The 21,127-nt window shown below is 38.3% G+C and overlaps 1 protein-coding gene across 2 annotated transcripts; it reads right to left on the bottom strand.

Annotated features, from left to right (window-relative positions):
• Nucleotides 1-1,032: 1,032 nt before the first annotated feature.
• On the bottom strand, nucleotides 1,033-20,442 carry cdk8 (cyclin-dependent kinase 8). Of its 2 annotated transcripts, none has more exons than XM_007249003.4 (13): nucleotides 19,986-20,442; nucleotides 12,613-12,688; nucleotides 12,054-12,164; nucleotides 11,796-11,936; nucleotides 10,237-10,294; nucleotides 9,959-10,090; nucleotides 7,298-7,441; nucleotides 7,086-7,155; nucleotides 5,729-5,801; nucleotides 5,550-5,647; nucleotides 4,355-4,433; nucleotides 4,106-4,261; nucleotides 1,033-2,300 (listed from the first exon to the last, which is right to left on the bottom strand). In XM_007249003.4, exons 1-13 carry the CDS (start codon nucleotides 20,111-20,113, stop codon nucleotides 2,175-2,177), a joined length of 1,392 nt encoding a protein of 463 aa, XP_007249065.3. In that variant the 5' UTR covers nucleotides 20,114-20,442; the 3' UTR covers nucleotides 1,033-2,174. The 2 variants fall into 2 exon arrangements, with proteins under 2 accessions (XP_007249065.3, XP_049342125.1); XM_049486168.1 differs by lacking the exon at nucleotides 19,986-20,442 and adding an exon at nucleotides 14,713-16,511.
• Nucleotides 20,443-21,127: the final 685 nt, after the last annotated feature.

Raw genomic sequence — 21,127 nt, 5'->3', positions numbered from 1 at the left:
GGAATCTCAGTAGATAGACATTTGCTTCTGTCAAAAACATGTTAAGAACTATTTTATGGGTTTTTTAGTTACTATTAGTAAAATCAAACGCAAAGAAAACAATAGTGTGTGTATCAGTTTAAATTGTGCTGTCTGTTTACAAAATAAAAAAAGAAAAGTTGTAAGAACTAAAAAGTGAGAATAGGCCACATATTTGAAGAATATCAAGATATTTTTTTTTTTTTTTACAATATCACCCAGTCCTAGTATGAATGACTGAATGTATTTTTTTATGTTACGCCAGTATAAGTGTTAATAGGCTCATATTGTACAATTTCTTAAGCTATTGCCTTTTGCTATTGTGGCTGAAAAAAATATGGTTGTCTTTAATTATGTTTTAAAGGCATTCTGGGCCCAAATTATGTTGTAAACTATAAATCTACAAAAACAGACATACTTGGTTTTCATTGAAAACGACAACATGGAATTTGTGGATGGTGTTGGTAGCCCACTTTTCTATGGCTGTGCTCACTTGCCTTTTGCTTTAAAGGGAGTAGAAATAATGAATTATTACTTAAAACCTGTGTAACCCAGTTCAGTTAAGGTTTTTACAATGAATGTTTATAAATATTTAAAACTTAAATGTAGTATAAAAGCAGGCTTCTGGATGCAGATAAAATTTTACACTGAACAAAGAAAAATCCCAAATGATGTTGTAGTCTAGCCTGAGACAAGGCACAGTCTACATGCTTAAAAGCCTATTAAATACAATGTACTATTTGAACACTAACACACATTGTTAAATCATATATGGGTGAAAGCACACATGATGTCCACAAGCTGAGCAATAGGTCTTAATTTTTAAAAATTCTACTTTTACGAAAAACGTCTACCTGTATAAATGTTGACGTAATTGACTCAGTGAAAAAGGGGAAAAGTGGAAAGTAGATTCATTCATTATTGAATATGAGGTCTATTACTGGTAGTGCATTTATAGGTTCTTTACAGAGAAAACTCTCTCTCACACACACACAAGAAACGTACTTAAGCCCATTTTAAACATTTCCAACTTTATTGTCAGGATACTTGCTTCATGTAAAATATTTCATTACAATACAGTACAATGCATGTTCAATCTGCCGTCCACACAACTGATTTTTTTTTTTGTCATGAAGTTCTAAGGCTTACCCACTGCACATAACCGCTGCTCTCACAGCAAAACGGAAGCTGTTTACCTCTCCTAACGTGAAAACAAAGCCAAAACATTAAATTATAAACTACTAAACTCAAGTTTCTGTCTTGTTTCCCCCTCCCCTCCTCTACTTCCCAGAGGACACTACTGCTGCTCTCCAGCAGGGGGCACTAGATGCACTCATCATGCTCCAGTCAGCAGCTCCAGCACAGAAAATTCGGTCCCCAGCAATGACCTGTGTGTGTGTGTGTGTGTGTGTGTGTGTGTGTGTGTGTGTTTGAGTAGATGTATGTGTGTGTGTGTGCGCGTGTGAGTGAGGGCGGGCAGACAGACAGACTGACAGACAGACAGACAGACAGACAGACAGACAGACAGACACAGTCATACCGTCACTGCTGGCAGTCACATAGCAGCTTTAGTCCTGGAGAAGCTGTAGGACTTTTGAGTGATGAAGGGCAGGTGCAGGTGGGACTGGTGCTGGGGGGCTTTGCTCTATTGTAACGGAGGGGAGGGAGATTAAACTCAATTCAAACCAGTCTCACATCTGAGTGCAGCTGTCCAGTACCACATGTCGAGATCACTAGTTTGTTTCTTTTTCTGCTGTTTAGTTTTCTTTTGTGTTTTTTTCTTTTTTTGTTGCAAGGTCACATAATCTCTTCGTACTGGAACTGGAACAATGACCCATGGCACAAGCATGTATTCGCCCCCCTCCCGCCTTTTCCCCCGCGCCGCAAATTGCTTTCAGTTCAGTTTTTCCTTTCCTCAGGTTTCCTCTCCTCGCCTGAGGACAATGTTCCGCTGTAGCTCCGTTGTTACGGTGAATGGATGCGTCGTTAGTTAGTTTGTGTTTAGTTACTGTACTGTCTTGGTGGTGTCTCTATGGTAAACGCTACGCGAAAAAGCGCCCACGTGGTAGGGGTGGCCTTTGGGGTCAGGTCCCAAAGCCTCATCCACCTCCCTCAGTACATTCTCCCTGTTGGGCGGCAGGAGGGCATGGGTGGGCTCAGTAGCGGTGGGTCTGGTGGGAGTACTGTGGAGGCTGCTGGGAGGTAGTGGAGTAGCCCATGCTGCTCTGGGGCAGTGATGTGCTTGGTCCTGGGTTCTGGTAGGCAGCATGTGGATTTGAACGCTGGAAAAGGAACAGAAATCAGTCTGCAGTCAAGCAATCGAAGACATTTACTGCTTAATAACTGGTTTTCAACTAGAGCTTAGATCGGGTCCAAAATATCCAGCCTGACCCGGCCCGAGCACGTTCTGCCCGAGGCAGACCGGGCCCCTCTCTTTACACTGTCATTTTTAGGCCGAATTAAACCCAACATTTTTGAGTAAGCAAAGTGTAAAAACTGAGCTTTAAAAAAATTTCAGGCTGTTTGAATGAGCAAAATCTGTTCAGAATGATGTTAATTAACATTGCTACAGTGAAGAAGCATAGACTACCTATTAAGAAAAAAAATTCTCATTAACAATGCGAACAATGATCCACAGCCTAAACATTGGTAAATTAGGCTACAGGGATCATGTCTGAATGACTTTTCTCTAAACTAATTTAACATAGTTTAGGAATAGAAAATAATTTCTAAACAAACCATATTTATATTAAGTCTATAGTCTAAGTGTGGAAAAAAAAAACTTGTGCACCTTTTTTCAAAACACAGTTTGATTTGTTAGGTTGCTATATCGTGATTATCACGCCATAGCTTTAAATAAAAACTTTAAAACAAAAATAGCATTAAATAGCCGACGCCTACGTTACAGACCATTTTCTTGTCTTCTAGCACACCTAGTCCAGCTGTTGCATGGGAGGTTTCTAACAGGGTTAGTTAAAGCTTCACAAAACAAGAGATCAATAGGACTGCAATTGAGAATCGAGCTTAGATTCTCTGCCCAAGCCCGACTTGACCCGAGGCCCGACTCGAACTGGAGCTGGACTAGGTGTAGAACGAGCTGGATTAGGTGTGCTAGAAGACACTGCAAGTCTGTGGATCTTTAGGATCGAAGTTGGAAATTAGGAATGCTGAATGATATTGGAATTATAAAAACATAAGGTGATGAGTGAGGAAAGCTAACAGTCTGTTAATCCTTCCAGGCATTAAACACTGGAAAAACGTATAGAAAAAAAGCTAATAATCAGTCACTGTGTTGTACTGTGTGGGCACTCACTGATCTACACTGATGAGCCAAAACATGGCCACATTCACACAGCAGGTTAAAGTGTTCCAAACACAGCTTGCTGTAAAAGGGGAATGATTTTCAGCCATGACACTTCTTCGCTTTGTTTCCCTGATTTTTTTTTACTTTGCAAGCTGCCAAAACAGGCCACTCAATTAGAGTGATATGAGTTTTACTCTATATGTTCAAATGTTTGTGGACACATTTTCTAATAAATGCATTCAGCTACTGTAAGTTGCTCCTACTGCTGACACAAATTCACACACACTCTCTGTAGAGAAGTATTCTCCTGTAGAGAAGTACAGCTAACAGAAAAGCTCTTTCTGAAGCACTTTCTGAAGTGATGGTAAACAACACCTGTGATCCTGGCCATCCACGTGATGTAAAAGAGAACATTTTACCTTGTAGTCTTCTACCACACTTCAGAGAAGCTAAAATGCCCAGAATGGATTTAAGACAGTGAACAGGGTCAGCATGGGCCCTCTGACTGGTCTGCTGGTATGCATCCCCATACACAGGACAAGGGTTTAATGCCCTTAATGTTGTGAGGTAACCAGTATTAAACATTTAGGCGACCTGTACTATAGTAGCTGTCGGCCCAGGGTGGGAAAACCTGCATATTTTACACATTGACAATATGTGTTTATAATGTTTTGGCTTATTGGTATATATTTTTGCATGTCTATTTGTGCTCACATACATATACTCCTATAAATCTGTAACAGGTGTTTATAAACTGCAATATATTGTGTATGTGTCTGTTACCTGGTAATCTGAGGCCATAATCAGGCCACTTGAGGTAGTGGTGGGTGGAACCACTCTCACCTTCTTCAGAGGCGGGCCTTGTGCGTGGCTGTTGTCAGGGTTACCTGTGTGTCCCGCCCCATTGGTGTGGTTGTTCCCCTGCTGCTGCTGGTTCTTCTGCAGTTCCAAAAAAAGACGCTGTTTTTAAACCGTACACTTCCATAAAAAACACAATTAAACAAAAATACAAACACAGACCAGCTTTCTTACTTTATCGGCTTTGTCCTCTGGCTCCTCCTCAGTCAGGAATTCTCGCTTGGGGTAAGGAATCTGGCAACCTGCGAAGACGCTATAAGGCAAAGGACAAATCCAATTACATTCTGACAGCCAAGTGAGGTTAAGAACCATGTTGTTCTAATCACATCCTCAAACACAAATAAAATCATAGGTGAGTGTATACTCCTTTTGTTGGAGTAACTGTTTCTATTGTTTAAGGAAGACTTTCTACTGAATTGTAGTGCACTGCGGTGAAGATTTGATTGCATTTAGCATCAAGAGCTGACCCAAGAAAAGCCCGTCGCCAATTCCTCAAGTAATTTCAAAGGTATTAACTGCAGCACTATCAATCCAGAGAACGCAGTTCCACTGTTCCACAGCTCAATGCTGGGGAGCTTTATACCCCTCCAACCCTCTAGCTTAGTTTGGCAATCATAACAAAGGCTATAAAAAAACACCAGTAAATTTAAAGTGATAAACAGAGGTTAAAAATGTCCTTTTAAAAAGTATATGCAAACAAAGTAAATATAGTACCCATGTTGTAATATAGGGCTGCACGATATTGGAAAAATGTTACATTGCAATGTTCTGTTTTTTGATTATATATATCGCAATATTAAACAATGCAGGAGCCATGACGTCACCAGCCCCAGCCCCACCCCCACCTGCGCACTGTCTGGCGTCCAGACCAATCAAGAGCTGAGTCAACACCGAGCACTCAAAAACCGAGGAAAACAGCAAAACAACAGTAATTCAACCCTTTAATCAGGGAATTAAGGGTCACAGGCAGCACAGGCAGCAGCAGACTGTCACTTACATAAACACAGAGAGAGCGCTGTGTATCTATTCCTTGCGTCAAGAATCAAAACTTTGCAACATGACGTGTTTGATTTAATTGCCTTAAGTGACATTGCACGTCCTGCAAAGTGGCTATTTCACACACACCTATATATATATATATATCCCGCTCTATTGGGAATGTCTTGGAAACTATGTACAAAGTCAAAGTCTGCGGTCTGGCAGCCAGCAAAGACACTAAGAGGAATACACTGAATCCAATTACATCCTAACAGACAAGTGAGGTTAGACAGGGCCGGTCTATCTGAGGCAGCGAGCACAGTTCATGTTCCTCAGACTTAGCCCTAAAGTTAAAAGCAGAAAACTGATCCTGCATGAGTGTGTTACTCACTCAGAGGTTGGCAGAGGCTCCTCTAGGAAGTAGGGGTCCTGCATGGCCTGCTCAGACGTGATCCTGCGGATTGGGTCCATCGTGAGCAGCTTTTGCAGCTAAGAACGAGAAAGAGAAGAGTTTTTAATCACTCTATTCTTATTCAACACATTTAAGAATCACATTTCAGGCCAACTCACCAAGTGGAATGCTTTGCTGTCTGGTTTGACTTTATGTTTTTCCATGTATTTTATAAGGCTGCAGTTAGTGTATCTGCAACAGAAGGAGGAGGCAATGTTGATCTAAGATTAGGTCAAATACACAAACAAACACAATCAGAATTATTTTCAGTAAAATAAATGTTTCAATAAAATGAAGCTGCAGATAAATTAACAGACTAGTGCAACAATAAAGACACTAAAATGATGATCAGAGCTGGAGACAACAGAAACATCCACAGCTGTCAGTGACTGTGAGTGCCAATAGCATAATTGGCCTTGATCTCTTGATCTCTCTCTGGGTAGTACAGCACTCCCTCTACATCACTTGAGATACTAGCAGCTGCCTGTTACATAACAGAATTTGCAGTTAGCTTACTCTAATATGTGTGATATTGAGAGACTCAAATGAGGGAGAAGCCTTCCACCTTAAGAAAATAAAATAAATGTACAAAAAGTAAATGCTAAATGACTGCAAAAACATTTTTTAGATTTATAACACCATTGACACGATTTTAGTTTCAATCATATCTGCAGGCAGATAAATTCACAATAAGTGATTTTCTACTAACAGAATCACTAAATTATATTTACATGTGAATAGCTTTGTGTTTTTGCCAGCAAACAGTAATGTAAAAAATTATTCTTTTTTTTATTTTTTGTCACTCTTAAATGTTTCAGAATATCAATCCAATTTAAATATTAGTCAAAGACACAAGAAAAGGGACAAGTAAGGGGTAAAGAAATCCAAACCTACATGGCCCTGTGTGACAAAGTGTTTTCCCACCAAACCGAATAACACGTTGGGCCACCCTTAACAGCAACAACTGCAATCAAGCATTTATGATAACTGGCAATAAGTCTTTTACAGCACTGTAGAATAATTTTGGCTCCACTCTTCTTTTCCGAATTGTTGTAATTCTGCTACATTGGATGCATGTAAGTTTGAATTTTGTTGGATTTGGATTTTCTTGGATTTTTCTCCCTTAACAAAAAAAACCTTCATTTTAAAACGGCATTTTATGTTAATTTGTGTTGTCTTTGACTAATATTTAAATTTGTTTGATCATCTGAAACATTTTAGAGTGACAAAACAATACAATACAAAGAAAACCAGAAAAAGAAATCATGAAGGGGCAAACACTTTCACCCCACTGTATGTGAAATATTGACACACAAAAACATTTATAGTATGTTTTGTTGTCTAGTTAAGAACATTAACGTACACAGTCTGCAAGTTGTAAAAATATAGCAAAAATACTTAATATGAAAACAGATTACAACCTTTTGAACATTAATTTGCTTTCAGTAGATAAAAACTTTGAAAAAACAAACTCACGTGTTCCTTCTGAAGTCTTTCATCAGCGTGGAGTGTTCCGGCATCTTCTTAATGTCCTCCCAGTCTTTATCTGCAAACAAGATGAAACCAAGCTTTAAATGACTGAAATCCGCATACAAGGTAACAGACTCTTTTAACAGTTTATTTTGTTATGTTTATATGTTATATGTATAAATCTAAATGATGTAAGTCTAAGATAACAGTCAGAATACCTGCAGGGAAGCCCATGACATTAAAGATGCGGTCCAGCTGATCGTGGTGGTATGGGTTACTGGTCTTAATGTCCTCTTGCCGACAGTGGAATATGGGCTCTGAAGTCAAGAGCTCAGCAAAGATACAGCCGATCGCCCATATATCTGTACAGAAAAAACAGAGAGAAAACAGGATGAAATATTAGAAAGAATACAGCATATATGTTTGGTATATGACAATAAAAAATAATCACAAACTTTTTTCTCTGCACTATTTTACAATTAGTGCAGAGATAACATGGAAACACCAGGTCAATAATTGTTTACATAGAACACACTCAAGCATAGTTTAAAACACAAATACTGTGCAAAATAAAACATAAATGTAGCACATACAAAAGACACTTTACATGTTTTATTTTATTTTCAACATGTAAAGTTTAACAATTATACATACTCGCTTTTAAAGCTTGGTAAAAATCTAGATTTCCTTAACAATTTCAAATTTTTACCTTCTGCTACTGTAAACAATTCCATAAAATTTGATAGTACAAACCAGAATTATAGGTCTAATAATCATATGCCATGGTGGACCTGAGGCAGCAAAGCAGTCTCTATTCATAATACTGCTGCCCCCATGCTTAACAGGTTAATGAGGTGGAAATGTGCACTTTTCATAATATATATATATATATATATATATATATATATATATATATATTGGAGTGCTCTGTCCTCAGAACACTTCTAATACACTACTGGTTTCTCCATGTGGTCTTGAGTAATCTACAGACAGGCAGTACTGTTCATTTTTTAGAGATTAATGGCTTTCTCCTTGTTGCTTTTACACAGCCTTAAAGAATGGTGTATATGGTGAGCTCATGAATATTAAAATTACATAATGAAAGAGGGGGCTGTAGAAAAAATGCATACATGTCTGTGTGACAGTGTATAAGAATAACACAACAGAAGAACAGAGGTCTCTGTGACTGCACTGTGCAACCATTTCTTGTCAATAAAATCTGATTCCATATGTAAACACTCCACTGTGGCTCTTTCAATTGAACATCAGGCATATACACTGCTCAAAAAAATAAAGGGAACACTCAAATAACACAATAAAACTCCAAGTAAATCAAACTTCTGTGAAATTAAATTGTCCACTTAGGAAGCAACACTGACAATCAATTTCACCTGCTGTTGTGCAAATGGAATAGACAACAGGTGGAAATTATTGGCAATTAGCAAGACACACTCAATAAAGGAATGGTTCTGCAGGTGGGGACCACAGACCACTTCTCAGAACCTATGCTGTCTAGCTGATGTTTTGGTCAGTTTTGAATGTTGGTGGTGCTTTCACACTCGTGGTAGCATGAGACGGACTCTACAACCCACACAAGTGGCTCAGGTAGTGCAGCTCATCCAGGATGGCACATCAATGCGAGCTGTGGCAAGAAGGTTTGCTGTGTCTGTCAGCGTAGTGTCTAGAGGCTGGAGGCGCTACCAGGAGACAGGCCAGTACACCAGGAGACGTGGAGGAGGCCGTAGGAGGGCAACAACCAGCAGGACCGCTACCTCCGCCTTTGTGCAAGAAGGAACAGGAGGAGCACTGCCAGAGCCCTGCAAAATGACCTCCAGCAGGCCACAAATGTGCATGTGTCTGCACAAACGGTTAAAAACCGACTCCATGAGGATGGTGTGAGGGCCCGACGTCCACAGATGGGGGTTGTGCTCACAGCCCAACACCGTACAGGACGCTTGGCATTTGTCAGAGAACACCAGGATTGGCAAATTCGCCACTGGCGCCTTGTGCTCTTCACAGATGAAAGCAGGTTCATACTGAGCACATGACAGACGTGACAGAGTCTGGAGACACCGTGGAGAGCGGTCTGCTGCCTGCAACATCCTTCAGCATGACCGGTTTGGCAGTGGGTCAGTAATGGTGTGGGGTGGCATTTCTTTGGAGGGCCGCACAGCCCTCCATGTGCTCACCAGAGGTAGCCTGACTGCCATTAGGTACCGAGATGAGATCCTCAGACCCCTTGTGAGACCATATGCTGGTGCGGTTGGCCCTGGGTTCCTCCTAATGCAGGACAATGCTAGACCTCATGTGGCTGGAGTGTGTCAGCAGTTCCTGCAAGATGAAGGCATTGAAGCTATGGACTGGCCCGCCCGTTCCCCAGACCTGAATCCGATTGAGCACATCTGGGACATCATGTCTCGCTCCATCCACCAACGTCACGTTGCACCACAGACTGTCCAGGAGTTGGCGGATGCTTTAGTCCAGGTCTGCGAGGAGATCCCTCAGGAGACCATCCGCCACCTCATCAGGAGCATGCCCAGGCGTTGTAGGGAGGTCATACAGGCACGTGGAGGCCACACACAATACTGAGCCTCATTTTGACTTGTTTTAAGGACATTACATTAAAGTTGGATCAGCCTGTAGTGTGTTTTTTCACTTTAATTTTGTGTGTGGCTCCAAATCCAGGCCTCCATTGGTTAATAAATTTGATTTCCATTGATTATTTTTGTGTGATTTTGTTGTCAGCACATTCAACTTTGTACAGAACAAAGTATTCAATGAGAATATTTCATTCATTCAGATCTAGGATGTGTTATTTGAGTGTTCCCTTTATTTTTTTGAGCAGTGTATTTATAAGACAGACAGAACCACACACTTACCAATGGCTTTGGTGTAATGTCTGGCCCCCAACAGCAGCTCTGGCGCTCTGTACCAGAAAGTGACCACCACGGGGTCCAGATCCGCTAAAGGCTTCAGTGGTGAATTAAAGAGCCGTGCAAAGCCCATATCCGCTACACACAAACACACAAATATCCAATCAATCAAAGTCATGCAATTGTCTCATATCATATTTACATTATTAAATTAATGTTCTAATGAATTATTGAATGAATAATTAAATAATAAAGAATTAAATAAAAGAATTGCGAGGTCATACCGATCTTCACACGACCCCTCTCTGGCCCCTCCCCCATTACTAATATATTTGCAGGTTTCTGGAAAGGAAAGAAAAAAAGAAAAAGTTTAGATACAAATGGGGGTACAAGTTTCCCAAAGAGAGAATAATCTTGTCTAATCTTGGACTACTCAGCCTTTTGAATTAAGATTTTTCATTGAAAGGAAAATATAGTCCAAAATGTACTATATTATTATTATTTTTATGTCAGTAATTCTTGGCAAAACTGCTGCTTTTCCAATGCTCTCTGTTGGAGTTTTTTCTAATATTTAAAAAATAATTCCTTGCCATCTTTGCCTCTGTTTAAGAATAAAATACAGTAGAATTAACACTGATATGCTATTAGGAAAAATATATGTAATTTAAATAGAACATTTTAATATGTATAGAAATATAAATGTGTTAATATATATTTAAATATATTTACAAGATAAATAGTTATCTTGGTTGAGTCTGAATATTTACATTAGTAACCATTAGGGCTTTCACATTAAAATGTTAATATTGATTGATTAATCACAGAAAAAATAAACATGTAAAAAAATGGACTCTGATTAATCACTGATTAATACCAGTCATTAAGAATGCTGCTCATCCTAATGGAAAAAAGTACACATTGCTAAATAAAATTATATCTGCAGGCCTCTTTAACTTAAATCTAATACATTTACATACTATTATTATAACTAGTTTAAACCATAAAGTTTAAACCATAAATATATAGTGAAGTCTTAGCAATTGTCAATATAAATATATATTATTTATAGTTACATGCATGTCCTCCTCACCCTAAAAAGCATACACAATACGATGCATGTGTGACCTGATGTCAAATGTTTTTATACAGCAAACTATATATAAAATAAATTTAAGGACACACAGAAAGCTGTCAGCATTGCTGTGCAGTTTAAAGGGTATTTCTTGACGTTTTCCCTTTCCTTGCTCACTTGAGCTGAACAAAGCAGTTATGAAAAGCTGAACACATGGCATTTAATTATTTTGCACTCTTCACTTTGAAAATCTGAAACATTTCTACTGCAAATCAGGCTGCTCCTCAGTATCAGAGTTCCAGTTAATCGGGTAAAATGAGAGCAAAATACTTCTTTCTGGCACTGCTCGCCTGTTTTTACCATGCGTGTGAGTAACCTGACGTCTGCTGCTGACAGATTTCCAGCAATTAAGCACCACTTCTTTCAAAACATTTCATAACAAAGGCCAAAAAATGGCACGATAAACCATTTAGAATGGTTAACAGTACCTTTATGTGCTTTCTCTTTCTGTCTCTCTCACACACACAGAGGTTAGTCTTTATACCATGTAGAGCCAAAAGCATTATATACGTACAAGTACTTGTAATAAGAATAAAAAAAAATATATATATATATATATATATATATATATAAAATCTCATGAAACATGTCATTATTTTTATAAGACATCTGTCTTATACAGCAGCTCTGTTTGTCTTCTGGTTTTCCTGGGAAAGTGAAGACTACTGTGCCTGAAAATCTACAAAAACAAGCGCAAACACACAGTCTCACCAGGTCTCTGTGCAGGACCCAGTTGGCGTGCAGGTAGTGGATGCCATCCAGGATCTGATAGAGGAGAGATTTCACCATCCCTCGTGGAAGCTGCAGGGGTTTCTTATTGGCCTTAGAGGCTCTGTGGAACTTAATGATGTGCTACAGAGAGACACACAAACACACACAGACACAGTTGAGGTGAGCCTGGAGATGCATACATGTAGTACGTGTGTCTGTTGGGGGGGGGGGGTGTTTTTGTTTATGAGTCTGAGTTACCCAGAGGTCATGCTCTGCGTAGTCGAAGAGAAGCCACACTTTGCGATCTGCATGTGACAGGAAAACCTTTTGAAGTGAGATCACATTGGGGTGCTTCAACTCACGAAGCAGCTGCAAGAAACACACACACACACATTGTGGTGACATACAGTTATTCACAGAAATCTTGAAAAGAAAACATACAAACTGCTTAATATAAAAATAGTCTCTATGCATTCAAACGTCTTTCAGGTATTTAAGCAACAAAACACACACCTTATACAAAGCACATCTAAAGACACACTTATATTATACTTACAAGATATAAATTAGTTTACAATTACTATACTGATACTGACAACATAAGACATAAACATGTTCTGAGTAAAGTAAAAACTTAATCACTAGCTGTTCAATAATGTTTATAAATACTTTGTTACACAAGACCAAATTGAGTAACACTGGCTTAAAAAATGTTATATGCCTGGCAACAAAATTATTTATGTGTGCAGGCGTGTGTGTCTGTGTGGGTGTGTGTTACATTTTATGTGTTATGCAGATAACAAACCAACACACTCACAGCTATTTCTCTACACGCAGACATGGAGATCCCTGTGCCCTCTATCTGCTTCAAAGCATAGTCTTTATCATCCTTCCTGCAAATGAAAAACAGGGCCTCAGTTATCATTGTGTTACTGTCCCATCCCAAAAACAGACTTTATTAAAACATGGCCCCAAACACAGTCTGCATTAGAGTAGATACCAATGCTTTGCCACGTGCAGACTACACATAGTCTTTTCTATGAGTATATTAACAGTCACTCAAGTATATTTTATCATATTGCAACAAAAATCAATTCCATTTTAACCCACTTAAACCATTTACAAAGAAAAATGTCTGATTAAAAATAAACAAGTGCAAACACAAGGTGTCTACAACACGAAGAAAGCAATACTTATTTTTCCATCTTCGAATTTTTACAATATAAACTCACTAATGAACTGTACACCCTGTTTATATGTGTTGTTGTTTACTGGTCTAGGTGAGCATTCACACCTGTACTTTCTGTACTCCTCCATTTACACACACAAATCACTTTCACATTTTATTTTAATATAGTACTCTGGTTTGCCTTCATGCTCACATTCAAATACGTACATGTACATATTAGTATCCTTATGTTTTTTTTTGTTATTTATTGTGTATTTATTGTCTATGCATCCGGTCTCATTATTTGTTTATTGTCTTTACAGTATTGTACCACAATTTACCTAAAACTGCAATGCAGACTTGCAACAGATTTGTACTGTACAAACCTTTATTAATTGAAGTTGAACTGAATCAACTTTTATCAAATTGAATAAACCTACATCAAATATTCAACATTATGTTACCTAATTCCTTGTTTGAATATGCCACTTTATAACCAAATGCCTTAATGACTTTGGATATTCATACATTCAAATAATTACCCCGACTCCTACAGTGCTCTGCCCAAGGTGTATTTCAGACAGAGATGCTTAGGGTTCAGACATACCAAAAAGAAAGAAGACAAAGATGATCTTAAACCTGCTAATATTGAATTATGATGTCCTTCTATCAGCTGACTGTCACCACTCACCCCCTGAACACACCACACAGCTACTACTGAAAGACCAACATGAACATACTAGTATGGTATATAGCAATATAAAAGTGAAGTAAAAGCGCAGAAATAGTTTATTTAAAAATATATATATATAAAAAATAACAACCACTATTATCCATTCTTCCTTTTCCTTAGTAATTTTTTAGTTGGATTAACATGAAACTTGTCTAAATTCTAACTGAGTCACACTGCCATGTTTGGATTATAATAGCACACATTTGATGTAAAAAACAAAAAAACAAAACTGGATTAGGTCAATTTTTACCTGTTGTGTAAACAGAGACTAAGGCTTTATTCACATTACATTGCATGACACATTACACTCATTTGTTTTTTGGCAAAATGTGATAGATTCGTTTTTTTAGGGATGTTTTTTTAAAGAGACTTTTTTGTCACTTTTTAAATGTGTGGTCCTAGACTGGATACGTATTGGATTCATAGGCATATGACATGAATGTGAATGGTCAGATCAGGATTAATGTGGCTTTTTGCCTGTATACATAAGCTTAGTGTTGTCACAAGTGCAGAAACATCAAATGTGCGCACGCGTGCTGTTTCGAGACATATTCGTTCACATGACAGACTGACACAAGATACAAACTGAATCTGAAGAAAATTTATACAAGTTTATACAAACTACAGGCGATTGTGAGACAATGGCATCAACCACTGTATAGCACAGTTTGATAAGCAACAGTAAACTAGGTCTTTTAGGAAAGCATAGTGAACGATATCTTGGCCAAACAAGGAGTTCTGGGTGAACTTTAAACGCAAAGTTGAATACAGTGCAGCATTAAACACAGTAGCGCCAAAGAAATATTGCTAACACTGTTCAAAACACCCTGATTAAAGATAAACACATGCCTGTTTTTTAATTTGAGTTAGCAGTTAACCTTTTTCCACTTTTAAAATCATTTGGCCTTGTAAACTTGTTGGTTTCATCCAAGACCTTGTTGGTCTCGTTCCACATACCCAAATAAATTTGAATCTAAATGAGATCAATTAAAATGCACTAGCAACTAGCCACCTACATGCTTCTCTTCTCAGCAGTGCACATCCACAGATATAATTCTGGATGAAAACCTCACCAAGGCAGCAAAGGATGCTCAGATCTGGCAATGAGACAAAGGCATTGAGTTAAGTCCCTAACCTAACTAGCCCACGGAGCTATACACGTATTTCCTGAGGCCCAACTGTAGATGAACAAATTAGCAGTAAACAAGCAGCTCCTGTGGCGAACAAAAAACATCTTTAAACACTTAAGAGTCTTAACGAGACTCCGGCCGCCAGACTGTCTGGACTTTTAATGGCTGGGCTTTGGAAGGCCCGGTTTGCTGCTCCAAAACCGAATCTGCTCACAGGTCAGTCAGGAGTGTTTTAGTGAGGAAATTTGCTGTTAGTTAGCCACTATGGCTGTCCTTTATGGAAGTAATGATGGGCAAACAATTAGAGTGTCCGCGTGGGGTGGAAACCTCAGTGTCACAAATTACCTGGGGCAAAGAGCAATACGCCCAAATATTCAATCTTCCTGTCAGTGAAACTGAAAAGAGTAAATATGTTCTTCCTTAAATAAAATGAAGATGCCCTCTCTAAATTTACACAAGCATCTAGTAGCTGACCTTACATAACTGATGAATAGAACTCGCCTTCAAGTTCATTCAGCTGTCCAATAAAAGGCTACATTAGCAACAGTTTGAAAAAATAAGTTGCCTCTTTGTTTGACTTGAAGAAACCACAAGCTACCCTTCACAATGTGATAATAAGAGTTTTATCTAGTGGATGCACAAGATGTATTATATCAGGCAAGGCACATTTGGTATCCGAAGTGTTTTAGTTTACAACAGGAGATGCTATACTAAAATTGCTAGGAAATGCTGAACTTGAATGACTTTACCACAATAGAACTCTGTGGAGTAGTTTATTTCTGTATTTATAAACTAAAGCAAATTCTGAACCACAATTGTATGTCTGCTTCAAAACATTTATTTCTGGATGCATTCTTCAGTTCTTTTTTTACAGGAGAGAAGAGCTTGGTGTCTGTCTTAATCACAGTTCAGTGTTTGTTAGCAAAATTAGCTTAGCATCTTTCACTCTAAACAAAAGAAGCAAACTTTAGTCACCAAACATGTCTTGGCTAATTGACTGCATCTAGGGTTTTGCCCAACTTTAGACAAACTTTTATTGGCTATGATGACAGCACAGCTAAAGCAGAACAATATGTTGTGCTCCAGTACCTCTTTCCACTATCTGTTTTTATTGCTGCAATATGTATGGGATCGTAAATGAGAATTTTTTTTTAAAGAATTTGTAACTCTTTATGCGTTTTGTTTAAACCTGGTCACATGTGATTAGTATCAGGATTGTGTTTTGATTAAGATTTTAACCACATGCACTTACACTTACCATGAGGCTTAAATGCCTCTCAGACCACCTACTAAAGTAGTTTAAGTGACCAGATTTGTAACCAATTTGAATCCAGATACAATAATCACCCACAACTATCATCCTGTAATATTATTCTTTTATCCATTCTCTACAGTGCAATGCTGTATTTGTTTATCTTTTTTTTTTTTTTTTTTTTTTTTTACAGCGTTTATCAGCATTACGTACAAGATGTTCCCAGACACAGAGCTGTAACATAACCTCAGCTTATTTAAAAGTTATATAACTTAGGCGACTAAAAGAAAAGTGTTCACCCAGTCAGATCAGTACTGTCGCAGCTGACACAGTATGATTTTGACCCTAGTGTGGACACAGAGCTTCTTCCAGCCAGGATTCAGTCAAAAAACAAATAAAGTACAACATTAAAAAGCTGTCCTAGTCCAATAGGGAGGTTTTGCAGACAAATAAACATTTTGAATGCAATTTTTGTAGTAGAAAGCATAGAAGTAAAGGATCCTCGATTACAGCCTAGAAATGCAGCCTATGTTTGGAGTGATTCCGGGGGTGCTAAGGGAACCTTCAAGACCCTTGGTCACTCAGCTTTTCTGCACAAACACACATTATCAGGGCAGGAACCTGGTGATGTCACCATGCAGCCTTTGTGAGACCATTAGGAGTCTTCACAGGATAGCAATACAGATAACTCACCATCTGCTGCAGCCTAGTTTTGGGCAGTATGGCTAAAAATGTATATCATGGTATTTTTCTGATTCTGACAGTTTCATGGTATATCACAGTATTTTTATTATTATTACAAATTAAAAATAGGCTTTTATATAGGTTTGTGACTTACTGTACTGTTACATATAATATAAAACACTAAAGGTTTAAATAAAGGCTTTGATTACTTTTGGGTTTACTTTTTCCCACAAAATTACACAATACATGAAGGAATCGTATAGTGCATTAGCAGAAACAAACAGCTGAAGAATGTAGTAAAATAACAGACCTTAAAAAAAAATACACCAACAAGTTTAACATGGCTTCCTTTACAAAACTAAATATTTTCAATAGTTCCATAAACACTATAAATGGGTCTAAAATACTCTATGTTTAGGTATTTAAAATAAATATTTCTCAAAAGCTCAAGGTCCCAAGTAAGGTTTTATATTAATTTAGTTAAAATATGTTATTCTTGAAGCCATTAGAGGCATTAAAGTTTTAAAATTAGCCAAAATTTCCAGCAGTTAAAAAAAAAACATACCTTCAAGCTACAACATTAATGTTTTAAAAATAATTGTTTATTTTTTATTTATTTTACTCGGATAAAAACACTCACACATTGAGGAATAGCAGCATGAACTCTCCAGGCAGGACAGAGCGTTTGGCTCCACAGAGCTGAAATTCCAGTGTGTTGGCTTGTCATGCTGGTTGCCAAGTGGCTAGCATTAGTGAGCTCTGCTAGGGTGCTTCTTCGGCGGAGCTGTTCTTTATGGCCCTCCGCAGCGCCTCTAGCGGTATGGCGGTATGTAAAAAAGGCATACTGGTTTTAATTTCCCCTACGGAAATACCATATAAACTGGTATACTGCCCAGCACTACTGCAGCCTAGACTGAAGAACATGGCAAAAATCTACAGAGTTGGGGTAAAAAAAAATAAAGGTGCATCCAGAGATTTCTGCTCTTGGATAACTTCTTCATCGGTCTTAGACTTTAATAAGCTTGGTGGAGCTATAGCAATCATAGTTAGAAAATGACTAGTGGTGCTAAATATTATAAATTCTTTAAGATATTAAACATAGTCCCAACCATATAACCCATGGGTTCTTCTAAACATCCACAAAGCATTACAAATCCCTTCCAACGAATAACCAAAGGTACTTTTCTCCCTTTTGAGATAAATCAGTAACTTTTAATTTTTAAGATTCTTATTTAATCTACATTTTCTCCAAATTTAGCTAGGCCCACCCATTCAGCTGCAAGGCAGCTTTATATTCCCCATCACAGGTAATGCCACAACGCAAGGAGGGTAAAAATAGCTCATGCCTCCTCTGACACGTGAAGTCAGCCGCCTCTTTTTCAAACTGCTGCTGATGTAGCATTACCGAGTAGCCAGCACACTCAGAGGAAAGTGCAGCAACTCAGTTCTGACACATTAACTCACAGACACCTTCTTCTGAAAATGGAAAATAAGAACAGTGCAAATTTTCCTTTTGAAAGGAAATGTGTGATATAACTTTCCTTATGTGACACTGCATATTCTTTATGCTACTCTCCACTGATCTAATTCACTTAGTCTTCATCACTTTGCACTATGCAATCTCTTATAGAGACATACTTAGCAAAAACACCTGCCACCTCCAATAAAAATCCAATTATGGAAAGTAAAAAGCATTGATATTGGAACATTTCTGTGAGAATCTGATTGCATTTAGCAAAAGGAGCATTAGTGAGATGTACAATCACTCCAGAGAGAACACAGTCCCAGTTCAGAAGAAATGTGGTGGAAATTACTGTATGTTTTTATTATTTTAATATATATACATATACTGAAAAAAGATTGAATGTCATTAAAACATGTAGCCCTAATAGATGTAAATGGAAGTGCACTGGATGAGTATCAACACCATCGGTTAACTTACACCACTCACACCAGTCTGCACATACAGAAAAGCTCGTTTTACAGGAGGGATAAATAGCTAGCGATGTGACACTACTGACATCCGACTGATTTTACTGCTTGTCAACACAGTTGAGACGAGATATCTATGTACCATTATGGCAGACGATGCAACACCAAATTTGGATTCCAAAGAGGCGTTTTATAGCGTTTTTTATTCAAAAAGAAAAGAAGAAGCTGTTCTCCATAAATGACAACAACACAGTCAAGTTACACCACTGTCACCAGACTACTTTCACTGCTAGTCTGAACACACAAGAGGCTCATTTTGCTGAGATATCTATGTGCCATGTTGGCAGACAACAAACTGCGATAAAAGGGTGTTTTATAGCTATCAAATTAAATCACATTTATTTATATAGTGCTTTTTACAACTGATATTTTCACAAAGCAGCTATACAGAAATGTGACCACATAACAGAAAATCTAGCAAAAGATTGAACATACACTACAGAACCCCCAGTGACAGATGAAGAAAAAATAAAGGGGTTACTCTTCATAAATTACAACAACAACACAGCCAAGTTAATGCTACTCCACTGAACCCAGACTGCTTTCACTGCTAGTCTTAACACATAGAGAAGCTTGTTTTTATTACAGAAGAGATATATAGTTATGTCATGAAGGCAGACTATGCCTAGGTAACACACAACACCAAATTTAGATTGTTTTGACGTTTTATAGCTATAGTTTTTTTCAACCATAGAGAAAATAAAAGGGCTGCTCTTCATAAATGACAACACAGCTAAGTTACCTAGCTACACCACGTACACCAGACTGCTTTCACTGCCAGTCTGAACACACAGAAAAGCTTTTTTTTTTATTACAGAAGATATATATATATATATATATATATATATATATATATATATATATATATATATATATATATATATATATGCCATGAATGCAGAGTATGCCTAGGTAACACACAACACCAAATTTTGATTGTGTGGCGTTTTTTTTCAGACAAACAGAAAATAAAGGGGCCGCTCTCCATAAATGACAACAACACAGCTAAGTTAGTTACCCAGCTACACCAGTGGCACCAGCCTGCCTTCACTCGCAGGTTTACTGCACTCTGTGTTTATTGTTTCTGCTGGTAAATCTAAAAGACACGGAACCGGTCGGTGTAGCAGCACAGCAGAGATGTCAGGGGCATTCTCTGATATTTTCAGACAGTCAGACAGCAGGGCTCACAGGCCTCACTCAGCTCGTTTTGTCACCGAGTGGTGAAACTCACCCGTCTTTCCTCTTGGCTTTGTACACATGACCGTACGTCCCTCGCCCCACTTTGCATCCCTCGTACTCGAACAGGTCCTCCACTCGCTCTCTCTCTCCGGTCAGCTTAACTTTGAAGTCATAGTCCATCGTCCCGGGCGGCTGTGGGCAGGTCGGGGTGTGTTTGTGAGTGTGTGTTTGTGTTTTTCTGATTGTTTTAAAGCGCCGCCAGGGAGGCAACTTACTTCCAGCGCCGCTCACACAATCAGTTGCCTTCCCTCGCGTCGCTTCAGCTCAGCCGCCACATGTACCCCGGGCTGAGTGTGAGTGAGGAGGGGTAGCGTGTTTTTTTAACGTGTGCTGAGGTGAAGCACCACCATATGTGGCTCTGCCCCAAATAGTTCCTTTAGATTTTCTCTCGCAACCGGTATCTCACTCGGGAGAGCAGGCTCCGCTTACGGCAGTGTCGCAAAACCGTCGCTCGCCTGAAAACCCCCGAAATCCGACTCGTGTGAACCGGTTCCGTTGAACGGCTCTTTTTGACTCGTCTGTTGAACCGATTCATTTTACCCCCGTTGGAATGGAAGCTATTTTGCAGGGTCCACGCCAGAGATGACCATACCTATTGTCTTAAAGGAAGAGGGAGGATGAGCGTGTGTTTGTGGTGGGTTTGATGCTGCTGGTCTAAACATATTAGCAAATGATTCCAGTTAAAATGTGTTTAATTATAAAATAATTAAATTACACTATATATAAAATTACAAATGTAATAGGTTATTATATAAAATACTAATAAGTCATGTTGTGGCTGGGAGTCACACTTTGGGCAACCCTAATTATATATTTATATCAACGTATCCCATAAGAGCACAGACTCATTTTTGAATACTGATACCAAATTCAAACTAAAATCTGATTATTTCAGTGAGCAGCTAATTCATGTTTGTTTCTGATTGTGGGTACATGACTGTAAATATTTTAATGCTAAACTCCTGATGTAACACAACAACAATTTCATAAACTTCATAATATTTTAACATTTTTATTCTAGAATTTGTTTCAGATATAGTTATATAGAACATCAAATTATTAATTAAAGTATAAAGAAAAAATCAAGTGAAATAAACGAACAGAGATTCGCAGACTGTTCTGTAATGATGCTCT

Source organism: Astyanax mexicanus, chromosome 1 (genome assembly GCF_023375975.1).
Source record: "Astyanax mexicanus isolate ESR-SI-001 chromosome 1, AstMex3_surface, whole genome shotgun sequence".
Taxonomy (NCBI): Eukaryota; Metazoa; Chordata; class Actinopteri; order Characiformes; family Acestrorhamphidae; genus Astyanax; species Astyanax mexicanus.
This window is presented reverse-complemented; position numbering and strand designations above follow the sequence as displayed.